Raw genomic sequence first — 12,878 nt, forward strand, 5'->3', positions numbered from 1 at the left:
AAGAAATTCAATAAGCCTAAAACCTGCAATCGTACATTCTCGGGCATTGCCCAGAGATTCTGGAACGCCCTTACAGTGGAGACAAGGCTTATTCCATCCACATTTGCCTTCAAAAGGGAAGTGAACACACTACTAATGAACAATGCGTTCATCTAGAATCTTTGCTCCTCTTACCTTGAGAGTTTTTGGCTATCCTAACTATTACATGTAATTTGTTGCGACCTACTGTCGCCTACCATAATGTCCCTTTTGTTCTTGATGTATATTGCCCTAATTTTCTTTCTACCCTAGCCTTCTCCCTATTTTCCACCAATATGTCAATTTTGCTCTTGTTGCACATTGACCTACTTGTCCCTTGATTTGTCTCTTTGAGCTATGTTCCTGGGTCTTCTTCAACCGTATGTAAAGCGCTCTGATACCCACTTGGGTCATGTTCGCGCTATATAAAACGTATAAATAAATAAATAAATACAAATATGTAGGCGTGCATGGTGCATCACAATATCAAAGGACCATTCTAACAAATGACGTTCTCTAATGACATCCCAGTAACACTGCACGAGACGAGACAGGCGTTCTCGGCACGAAAACAGAAGATCTAATACACGCACAGAGCGTGTCCTGGAATTGGCCAATAACAAGTACCGCCCTCTTGCGTGGTCTCGAGTGTCCTTATACTAGCGTTTGATTTGTCAGAACGTATAACAGGTTTTTTTTTCGGTAGCGTGCGTGTTGACGTACGAGTTTAGGGGACAGCGACGGGTAAAGGCTGAGAGGACGCAGTAGAGAGGGACGCTTTCTCTTTCGTGTTGTTGGGCTAAACCTCTCGCCATGACTCTGAAGCGGAGTCGTGATCGGCTCTACAGTACCCGCTGTTGCGGGTGCTGTCATGTGCGCACGGGCTCTATCATTCTTGGCACTTGGTACATGGTAAGTGTGACTGGGGCTCTGCGCATTCGGGATACATACAGTTCCGGGTTATGTCCGATGACGGTAATATTCATCCGCTGCATTACGTCTTCCGGCAAATGTCTTACTGTGTCCAAGTGTGCACACCTGCCTATTGGACAACACGTTTTTTCCTTTCTAAACCCTAATCAAGATATATCTCATCCAAAATAACAGGGCTCTGTTAGCTTCCGGTCTAGATCTCTCCCGCGGAGGTGATGGGACATCATTTTTCGCTATACTCTTCCCACGCTTCTGTTTTATTTGAAAACCTCCCACGTCAAAGGTACACGGATAGGTGGTGAGCGCTACGACCCCTCAAAATTCCATGGACGGAATCACTCAGTCAAAGTTGCAAATTACATTAAAATCGCATTGCATAATATGCGACCCCTTATGGTTATAGCTCCACCTAGATGTACTATATTTAAAAATTGTCGATGCAGATATCAACTATATTTCACACCAATCACCCTTTAAAGCTTTTCTGGTGGTTTGCATGCACATAGGCCCACTGGAATTATGTGATGCTGCGACCGTTTTGTAAATTATAGATTTGCCACATAATCAGTCATATGCCGCATAATCTGCAGACTTTTAACAGAATTTTTTTTCCCCAGTTTTTTTTTTTTTAAGTCTTATATAGCGCGAACTAGACCCGAGGATATCGGAGCGCTTTAAATGAGCACCAGATTCGTTACATATGGACACATTCAGTTTTGTTAGCCACGGGGATTAAATGATTTACCTAGAACCACAAGATGTTGTTCAAAAGTGCAGCAACGTGTGTTCCCGCGCAGTGGAAGACCCTTTGCAAAGCTAAACGAGTCCCATTTCTGTTCCTTATTGCTAAGTTTGGCTGTTAAACTGGTACCGATGAGGTGCAGCCAATGCCCAGAGAGTGTTACGAAGGTTAACAAGCACTGGAAAGCCAATAGGTCTTGCCTTTGGGTACTATTAGCTTTGCCAATGATTTTTACCGATTTGGAAATGCATCACCAATACTTAATCTATTTATGCAGCACACATCATCCCCATGATATTTGAGGTTGCATAATTTGATTATTTTAAAAAGTGCGTTCGATGCAATTTCATGAAGCTTCCATGCTGTCGCGCGCTACTTGCCTGACCACCTTATACCACATTCTGCAGCAGCGTTTTGGTGATGCCCATATTTCTGTCCTCCGATGTAGGATTGTTTCGAGCATGTGCAACGCACAGCTTAATATCACTTTCCTAAAACCCTCAGCCCAGCATTTTAAACTTCAACCGTGGAAGGGAGGAGCACAATAGCTTTAGCTTGCAACAATGTATTTTTTTTAAAAGGCAGGTTTTAGAATGTTACTAGTTTTTCTTTTTGCAGATTTATATGGCTCAAACTCGACCCTAAGTTATTGGAGCGCTTTACATAAGCACCAGTTATGTTACACAAGGACACATTCATTATTTGGTAGACGCGGGGAGATTAAGTGATTTGCCCAGAATCTTAGGATGGTGAGCCGAGGCTCAAACCCAGTTCCCCTTCTCCAAAGTTGGCTGCCTAGCCTAAGGCTACACCCTCTCCCCAAGTTACAATGTGCTTTTGGCACCAATGTTTCAGTATGTACCAATCTCAGTCCATTTCAAAGAAAAACGCCAAAAAGCACACATTGAGTGAAGTGAACATGTTTTATTCAGACAGCCCATTTGATGCAATTTCACAAAGCTTTTTACATTTAACTTTATAAGCACTAAAGCAAACCTTGCCAAGCTCCCGTAGGGTGAATGCGCTTGGATCAAAAAGCAAGTAGGAACACACAGGAAGAAAAGCGAAAATTCTGAAAACGTGGGAAGGAACAAAAGAAAAATAAATAGTGCGCTTAAACAAACCTACATGCTCACAAGGGCATAACTAGACGTAATAGAAGCAAGCTCCATGGGAAGGGTCGGAACACAGAAAGGATGGACATATAATAAACATTGATCGTAGAGAAGCAAGCTTTTGCAAAAGCGCTGCATAGCTGAGACCTAAAAATGACTAAATAATGAAGTAATACTATTGCAAAATATGCTACATTATTCCGCATAATTTGTCTTTTGTTACAACATAATTTATTCTTCCCTGCCAGCACAATTTGCCTCTCTCCTGACACATAATTCCAGTGGCCCAGAACATGGTTGCTAGTGAACTAAAAGGTGGGATTCCCAGTAGGAAGTGGAGGGAAATGGTCAGTGTGGGTAAGGCACACACGTTTAAACCTAATTCATAGTTCAACTCATCTTTCAGGTAGTTCTGCTTTTCCATTGAAAGAGCTTTTTTGGGTTTGCTAACAACTGACTGGCCCCGTTTGACAAATCTGTGCCCCCCCCTCCCCCCTACTGAAAAGTTCACCCACCTCTGCCCCTCCCTGGAAAGTTATGTGGATATTAGTCAAGTGCAGGCTGAAAGAAAAAAGGGGTCCCGGTGCGCACAGTCTTGCAGGAGCAGCAGTGTAAAAATTGAGCGTTCTGATTGGTACAGAGTTTTTTCATCTCGTTTCTGCAGAAGGTGGGACTCTGGCTGGGTCGATGGATTCGGGCATGTACTGGTGCAAGATGTGCAAGTAATATCAGCGGAACTGCACATGTGACATGTAGAGGGACAAGTGGAAGAGCAAGGCATTCAACAAGAAAACTGAGTCTGCCACAGGAGGGAACTAGGGAAAAATGTAAAAGGGTATGCCTTAGAAAAAATTGAGAGCAGTGGTCTGTATCCCTTATTCCAGACCAGCAAGAGCAACATAAGGAATGCCAGGATTGAAGTTGGAGGACAAAGCGGCCAGGCTATTCATAGTCTTCAGAACCTAGGGACAGTGGAGGAGCTGAATGTAGACCCGCCGCCTTTGGGATTGGTACCAGGGAACCTAGGGCAGTGCAGCATACTGAGCGCCTAAGATAAGATGGCCAGTTCCATGATGACCCCTCACCAAGTCTGATTTCTATGCTTGTGGAGCTTCTAAAAGAAATGAAAGCTATTAAAGGCACGCAGGAAAAAATGGCTGATGAATTGCATGAACGACTGGTTTCTGTCGGGTCTCCTCCTGACTGAGTGTAATGGTTGAAAGAGTGTCTGACTGTGAGGTTAAGGTACATAGCCTGGGAAAAAGTAATGAGCGTCTACAGTAGGAGGTGGCTGAGAACAGATTGAGAACCATGCAAGGCTTTCCAACCTCCGGATCACAGGAATCCTGACACGTAGTGAGGATGCTGGTGGGTGTATCAAATTGGTAAGATAGGAAATCTGATCCAATCCTTTGTGATTTCTGGATTTGACTGGGGCTTAACAATGTATCAAGCCCATCGTTTTCTGGCTCATATCACCAGTCAGGCCAAATAATCCTCACACTATGATAGTCAATTTTGCTGGTTTTAAAATTAAAGAGCGGATTTTGACCAAAGCAATAAAGGAGAAGGCCTTTAAGGGGAATAACTTTGAATTCTGAATGTTTTCAGACATGACTGTAGAATCAGCCTAGAGGCAAAAGGAATTCAGGACTCTGATCCTGAAGTTTCAGTCAAAAGGGGGACAAGCCACAATAATTCAGTTTTTGAAACAATGGCTTAATCCAAATGTTTGGTTATGTGGCAGAAGCCACCACATTTCTAGAATCACTGTCTTAGTTGTTAGGTGGCACTTATGAGTGCAAGTTATTTTTAGGGCTGGGATTGGAGGAGAGGGGTTGGCACTGTTTCACAGTACCAGTATTCTCAATTGGTGGCGGAGGGTTGTGAGCACTGGTTAAAGGAAAAGGTCAGGCACAGGGGCACTTTGTGTTATGAACTGCAACATTGTGAGGCACTTTAGAAAGTGCATACTTTTTAGGTCTCGGCCTGCGTAGGCTGCACTTGCGCAGTCTCGCTGGCGAGAAATTTTGTTTTTCAGTATGGGGGCTTGAACCCGCCCCTCTACTCCATTGGCTAGCTTCCTAAACGGAGGCCAGCCATTGGAGGAGAGGGGCGTCACTATGTTCAAGCCCGGATTTGGGGGGGGGGGTTTAGCTTCTTTCTGTTTTCTTTCTCCTCTTCCCATTGGCTGGAATTTTACATTCCAGCCAATGGGAAGAGGAGAGAAGGAAAACACACCCCGAATCCAAAAATGCTGCTGCATTTCTCTGAGGCATTTCTGCTGTGCCTCGGAGAAACGTGGTGGTGCGGATCGCTCCTCTAATGGCGAGCGCTCGTTTTCTGTGACACCCACTCCCGTGTTCGTGGCAGCTAGGCCCCAGAGTCTCCGGGTGAGCTGACCTCTTCGACCCGGGGCATTTTGGAGCGTCCGCCCCCCATGCACAGCACTCCCCGCGGCTCTCCCTCCCCGCGCCTGCGGCCGTCTTGCCAGCCCGGCAAATGAACTCTGTCAGAGCTGCCAAAAGGAGACCCAGGCGAGTGTCGAGGCTGCGCCCGGTGCAGCAGGAGAGGAACAACGGCGAGGAGAGGGGTAAGAGCGCTGAACCCGTACGTCCTGGCACAAGGGAAGGGTCTTGCTTTGTTTGCTGTGCCAAGCTGATGGTGCCTGGGCCTACAGCCGGGCCATCCTCCCACGCAGCCGGCCTTACAAACCCCGCAGCAAAGAGGAGGGGGCAGTCCGGGGGACTTGCTAGGCCCGCATTGTGCCGTCCGACCCTCATTAAAGTACTCCTCTGTTGGATTTAGCTTAGCCGCCCTGATCCTTCTTGCTCCTTTGGGGTGAGTTGTATTAGGCGTCTCCCTCCTTTATATTGGGATGTACTGCCCCTCACTACTTGAGGGTAAGGTGTGTTGTCCTTATATCCCAGGTGACTTGTGTTATTCCTTTCAGTCTTGTGTTGCCCCCTCTCGTACTTCCTTGTGGTGGTATGTGTCCCACTATGTCCCTCAGAGTGAGTAGTGTCCCTGTTCGTCCATTTGGATGAGCAGTATATTCTTACTCCTTTGGGCTGAGGGTTGCCACTTTTTTCTTCGGGGTGAACTATGACCCTGTCTTCCACCTGGTTGTCAGCTCTAGCTTCCAGCAAGATCTGCCCCCCTTTATCTCCCAGTCAGCTGTTAATCCCCCCCCAACCGTTTCTCTCCATTACGTGTGTTGTTCTTCTATCCCTCCACGTCCATTGGTTGTGAGGCCTACGCTCCTGCTAATGTTTGCGGAGCACTCGGGTCGCCTTTTGCTGCCTGGTTACTGTCCCCAAGCAGCCAGTACTGAGCCGCAGAACCAGCCACAATAACCAACACCGCTCTGCTCCCGTAGCAATTTTAGAGACTACATGACCGCCACCGTTCCTTGCACACATACTTGTACAAGTCGCCGACACACTGTGCTTTGTATTTTTCATATGCAGTCCAAGCAGCATTGTACCGTCTTAGTCTAGCCCCTCGACCATCCCCATCCCTCTGTCTAGTGCTTTCTGGTTGTGGTGGCTACTGTCACGGCCTTAGACCATCCACCATATCCTGTGGCTGACCAGTAGAAATGAGGACACCATGCTTGCGCATTCGCCTCCTGTGCATGGTTGTATCTCCCCTAATGAATGCTCCCCCCGAGGACTCCATTGTCTGACCGCATCTCTTGTGTTGGTGTCTATGCCTTTTCCACTGCTACTCCGTACACAGCTGTCTTCTGTTTTTGTCTCTCTGGTGAGCAATTGAAACTTGCATGTAATTATACCACGTGTTCCTTATGCACCGTGTAGTTGCATCGCATGTACCAGCTTCATTTTTTATGCACTAAGTAAAACTTTACATTTGAGGGAGACGTTAGCCAAATCGCCAAGATCGTTGTTTTTCAGGTGGCAGTGCTATAATATAGATTGTCTGCCCCCCCGTTGTGCTTGCTTTTCTGCCCCTGCCCCCTCGTTGTGCTTGCTTTCCTGCCCCCTCTTCCCTCGTTGTTATCGTTTTTTCTGGCCACTGTTTCCTGTGTGTGTGTGTGTGTGGGGGGGGGGGGGGGCTCTGTTTGTGTGTGTGTGGGGGGGCTCTGTTTGTGTGTATGTGGGGGGGGCTCTGTGTGTGGGGGGGGCTCTGTGTGTGGGGGGGGGCTCTGTGTGTGTGGGGGGGGCTCTGTGTGTGTGGGGGGCCTGTGTGTGTGTGGGGGGCCTCTGTGTGTGTGGGGGGGCCTCTGTGTGTGTGGGGGGGGGCTCTGTGTGTGTGTGGGGGGGCTCTGTGTGTGTGTGTGGGGGGGCTCTGTGTCGCGCTGTGTGTGTGTGTCGCTCTGTGTGAGTGGGGCTCTGTGTGTGTGTGGGGCTCTGTGTGTGTGTGTGTGTGTGTGTGCTCTTAAAAATACTAGCTATGTTTACACAGTGGGACTCTCTTCCTTTTAACTGTCTTAGGGAGGGTCGCCCTGATTCAAAATGTCAATTCTTCCATTGTTTAATTTTCGTATTTTCTACAATCCCATGTGTTTTAACAACCTCACTTTTTAAAGAAAGTGGAGTTTATTTACATCATTTATTCGGCAAAAAACTGCCAGAACAGCCTCAAGCACTTTATATGAAGGATTGGAAAAGGGTGGTTTGGTGCTTCCCAAGCCAAAGAATTATTTTGCACAGTATATGTCCAGATACAATGCAAAACTCGGAGAAGGCAATCTTTAAGAACAATTTTGTTCAGATGATCCTTAAGGAGTACATTATATGTGAATTTGTTAAAATAAACAGTCACCTAAAAAAACCGCAGCTACAAAACCCTGAGGTGGTTTTTAGGTCTCGCTGAGCAAGCGCATGCACTGCTCTGAGACATTTAGTAGATGAGTTTTCAAAGTGCTATCCCACACTTTGGCTGGCCTAGCGCTTGAGTTCATGCGCGCAGCCGCCATCTGTCTTTCACGGGTCATTAAGTGCACCACTCGGCCGCACGTCTTGTGGCTCCTGCCATGTCATTAAGTGCACCACTCGGCCACACGTCTTGTTTTTCACATGTCCCTTACAGGCCTTTAAACGAAGCTTAAAACATGCAACAGAGAGTGTTCATGGACAATTCGTCATTTGTACATTGTTTTGCGAACCGTCGAAGAAACCGGTTCTGTGCTTTGCATTGTTTACACAGTGTCTCTTCCTGTCCAATAAATATAATAATACCTGCCAGGTAAGAGGGCTAAACTGAGCAGTCCTGATTCTAGGTATTCTGCTCTTGTTTTACGGCAATTGCATTTTGAAACTTAAGAGGTGTTTGTGTATCTTTTTTATTTTGTCTTTTGGTCAATATCAAGTCATTTGTAACTATATTGACACACGAGGAGCTAATCAGTTCTACCATCTTCAAATGGACATGTGAGAAGACTTTGAACTCTTCCCCTGGGGTTTGACACCCGCACTCAATACTTGTGGTCAAAGTGCTGCTGTTACTGCGGGTCTGGTGCCACGGGTTCAATTCTCATTTGCTCGCTGCAGTCCAGAATCTGCAGGTCGAATGAATTATGGCCAACTACTGTGAAATACAGCCCGCAAGAAGTTTCCCTCCTTTTAGAGATGCTAAAGTGTGATCAGATTAAATTGAAAGCATTAATGTCCTTATCTGCGGTCATTCACCTCAGAATACCCAGACTTTTAGAGAAAGTGTGGTCTGTTGGCTGTCTCTTCAAAACTGAAGACCCGCATTAAAATCGAGCCACTAGTATTACGCGATTTTGTGGCGGTTTCAGATAATTATGTATTTAGTGCTTTTACCACGTAATCCATTATCTATTTGCAGATTTTGCTCCAAAAAATGATACAGCTCAAACGGATCTAAAGTTACTAAAAATGCTGCATCACGTGTTACCCCGAAGTGATAGGCCTTTGACAGAAGTCAGCTGGTCACCTTTTAATTGCTTCTTACTAATTTTGAGTGTGAAACTGTTACTAATGATGTGGAATCTTTGTCTAGACAGTGTTATCGTGTGTGAACAAGGCAAAATATTGCAGTGATACTGTGACAAAATATGTCACTTTATAACACTTAATTTGCCTTTCCTTGCCGTATTATTGTGTCAACCCTGCCCAATAATTTGGTCCTCTCCGTCACATAATTCTAGTGGCCCTAATTATAATCCCTTCTACTCCATTGCTAGATACTTGGAAACCCACGCTTTGTTGCGCTGCTGTTCCCCCCCCCTTTCTGCTTGCATTGAAACCGCTAAGAAATGAGCAGTCAGCAGAACTGGTATTATCTCCTAGTGAAAATGGCCTTTCTTCAATCATTCAATGGAGAGATGGGAAAATTAATCTGGTAGTTCAGTGGAAGGCTGTAATCGTGAAGGAAAATCTTCTCTATTGTTCCATTAGTCTTAGAACTAAGAGATTTCAAGACCTCCATTATCACTGTGCTGCTTTGAGTGTCCAGTGTTGTCTGATTTCCGAGATTAATGCCTGGTCGTCCGTGGCTTCCGTCTAAACTGAGCATTTTTCGGCGTAAGACGTGTTTACTCATAACCTTAGAATAAACTTGTTTTGGTTTCGAAATTCATGAGTGAAAGCCACTTAAGCCCGGAGTAACCTATTCCTAGAAAACCTTTTATAGGTCGGTCGCTTCTGAGACCTTCTCTATACATACAGGGGGCTTAGATCTCACTCATTGGCCTGTCACATGAGGTAAGCATGGAGCTCTCAGTATTCTTGGTGACCCTTCGGCGCTCAGATGACGTCACGATCTGGCAGGCGCCTCATCCTGTGCATTGGTATTCGATGTAAAGCGTCCACGCTGCCTCGAATTCAAGACTGCAGCTAATGTAGGGTGACCAGATCTTGGGAACCGAATACTGGGACATTTTGCAAAAATAGGACTACAGTTTTACATCAACGGAGTGACAGCTGATCAACATAGAACACAATAGAAGCATTAGGGAAAGATGTAACTTTTAAAACCAGCATCATACTTGTTAATTAAATTGCATACTTTAAAACAGCTGCTAGCTAGCCCAGCTTTAGAACAGCTAAAAAAGTGCCTCACTGTTTTCAGTCGACCCCCTCTAGAAACCAGGACATGACTCATGAGCCTAAGCTAATGCAATCAAGCCCACTGTGTTCCACATCTATGAAACACTGACGTGGAAACCAGTGGGGGCGGTGAGCAGCTCCTGTGTCCAGGGACATCTGTTCGATACAATTTGAGTATAAGGCCACTACTACATTTTAAAAATGCAACCATTATGCCCACTAGGCTACAAATGGTCTACTGAATAATATAAAATGTATGTGTCTTCCCATTCAACACTGAATTGGATCTAGAATGATAACGTACTTGGGCTGTCTAGTATGCCCTCATCTGGGTTTGCATATATGCATATTTCTTCACTGAGCTGGCATGGCTTGTTTTGTGTGCCTTTTTTTCATATTTATTTTTTAATTGGGTTGTTCAGTTGTACATGTCTTCTTGGTTATATGTAAGGTAAGGAAAATGCTTATATCACTTTTTTATTATAACTTTTCAACATGATGCATAGCAGCAGCAATGCTCTAGAACATATCTTAAATGCATTTGCAAAGCCAATAACTCTGGCTAAACACTTATAAGGTCCCAAAGGAGAGACCTATTGGCTATGCCAATGCTTGTTAAAGAAGCCTGTGGATCTCATATGCTATCCCCCACATTGATGCCATTTAATCTTTGTCAGAATTACTTATGGATTCCGGTGCTAAAATGACCCCCGATATAGTGCAAAAATGGGAGAGAGCTAGGTTTAATAAGGTAGCAGACTATTTGAGTGGAGAGAGAGGTGGATACATCTGGGCATTTGTGAGCTTGTTCAAGGTGATTTCCTGCTCTGGGCAGATTTGGGGCAACCAAAAGATGGTAACAGAATTAATAGTAGCTGCTGATTATTTATAAGCAACTAGGGGAATGGAAAAGATTGCTTGCCTCCAGGAAGGGCATTGATCTTTGCCAAAAAGCAATTAATAAATGGGAAACGTGTTAAGGGTTAGAATTGACGAAAAATATGTGGGACGAAATTAATACACTAAACTTTAGGTTTCTGAAAGGATCCGATTGGCACAGAATGTTCTTTAGTAAGTGGCTTTTCTTTAGAACTCTGCAATTTCTTGCTCAAGTTAACCCCAGGTGGTCGCTTTCAATGCAATTCGGGGGGCTGTCGGAAATTACTATATGTGGCAATGGCAGTGGCACAATCCTTATTACTTCAAAGGTGGCAGACACAGTTGATCCCCACAATAGGTTAATGGGTGGCTAAAATGAAGCAAGTCAGAAATAAATCCTCAGCCTTTTTGCTTTCTTTCTTTTGATGCCCCTTAGATTACGCTTAATCTCACTGTCATCGTAGAAACGAGAAAGTCAATAGACTTTTATTCTCAGTTTCAGCTGTGGAACTGGCATGATGTCTGTCTTCTGTAGTGGAGACTGGCTTGTTAACTGGGCACAGCTCAGACTAGGAATTAAGCATGGATAGCAAGCAGAGCTCAGGAAGTCAGCAGTGCTGGGCGAACCAGATGCTACTACAACAGATTTGTATTTTTTGCTCTTAAAATACCACTGGTTTGTTTGCAGATCAGTGTAATGTTAACCGATTTTAGGTTTTCTATATAACCACATTAATGCATCCCTCTACCATTCCTATCTGTTAATTCACCCTTCTTCTACATTTTCCATTGATGCTTTCTTCTATTTATCCTTCAATACTACATTCATTCACTCATCAGCATACACTTAACCCGCACCCAATGCATCCATCAACTCATCCCCATGCATCCTTTGTTACCCTCATCTATCCACCCTCAAAACAGCGTTCTTCCATCTAGGTATGCAGCCACACAACCATCTTTCCACTCGTTTACCATTGGATGCACCCTTTGCATTCATCCATGTTTTCAGATAACATCTGCCTTTGGTATTTGCATAAACCGTGTCACATCATACAGATTGTTGTATACAATATTTGATGAGCTGCATCCCTGTTTGAAGTATGCTGGTGATTCTTTTTTATTTATTTTTAATTAAATACATTAACGGAGATCTTGACACTGAGCCAAATCTTTCCAGCGGGTGTGAAGTCTGTTTAGCAGCATTACCATTGCAGGCCTTGAAAAATTATAAAAAGTTTACCAGACCTGCAGGTCTAGTGACACAAATAACCTACTTGATTAAACTGTAATGTGCTTACCCTATAAACTGGTCTCAAATTGTTTGAACTAATGCCAGTATTTTATTTTACAGTCGCTTCCTTCATTATCACATGAGAGCAACTTCAAATCTTTGAGTTGGGTATTTTCGGGGTAGAAAAAACTTTTTATTTGATTTAATAGACTCAAATTTAGCTCCATGTATAGTAAGAATCTAGCCCTTGGGGAAGGAGCTTTGCGGGCAAGCAAGATGGCCGCGTAAGCTCGGAGCTCCGGAGACCCTCCGCATAAATCCTGATCGAAATCCTGTTCCACGGTGGTGGATTCTTGTTGGTGAATGGTCGTGGAGACGGGAACTGCTGTCCGATTCAAAATCCGACACTTATAGACGAAGATACGTCGTGCTGAAGATTCGTGCCAGGGACGAACCATTGTATCGGCGATGGCCGACGGCAGCGACATCGAAGCGCATGATCGATATGCCGAGTGAGTGTCTCCTGCGCCAGCCGGCGGAGTAGGCGAAGTTGCGAAGTGGCCTTTCGCTGAATGAACATCTGCGGCTGCTACGCTCCACACCTGCTTGTGTACTCGTAGGGGTTTCGGTGTGCCACCATTTGTTCAATCCCCGGCTCCAACATGGCGGGCAAGGGCGACCCAGACAGAACGGTGAACCGGGTCAGTAGAAAGACGGTCCAACCCCAGACAAACAAGATTGACCGCTATGCCCAACAAAGGACCTCGCCGACCGTGGTCGCCCACTCAAAAGACACACTACGTGCGGGTTCGCCGGACGAGTCAGAGCCGACACTCCGGGACATCATGGGGGCTATAGCTGGCATCAGAACGGAGTTGCATAAGCAGCACGAGGTCCTGACGCACAAAGTTGATACC

The 12,878-nt window shown here is 45.2% G+C and overlaps 1 protein-coding gene across 1 annotated transcript in view; it reads left to right on the forward strand.

Moving 5' to 3' along the window:
- Window positions 1-722: 722 nt before the first annotated feature.
- The window catches only part of LAPTM4A (lysosomal protein transmembrane 4 alpha), a 43,886-nt gene continuing 31,730 nt past the window's right edge, over window positions 723-12,878 (forward strand). The window contains exon 1 of the mRNA XM_086926286.1: window positions 723-930. Coding sequence (XP_086782412.1) covers window positions 832-930 — 99 coding nt within the window. The 5' untranslated portion in view covers window positions 723-831. The remainder of the gene's footprint in view (window positions 931-12,878) is intronic.

This window comes from Lissotriton vulgaris, chromosome 6, assembly GCF_964263255.1.
Source record: "Lissotriton vulgaris chromosome 6, aLisVul1.2, whole genome shotgun sequence".
NCBI lineage: Eukaryota > Metazoa > Chordata > Amphibia > Caudata > Salamandridae > Lissotriton > Lissotriton vulgaris.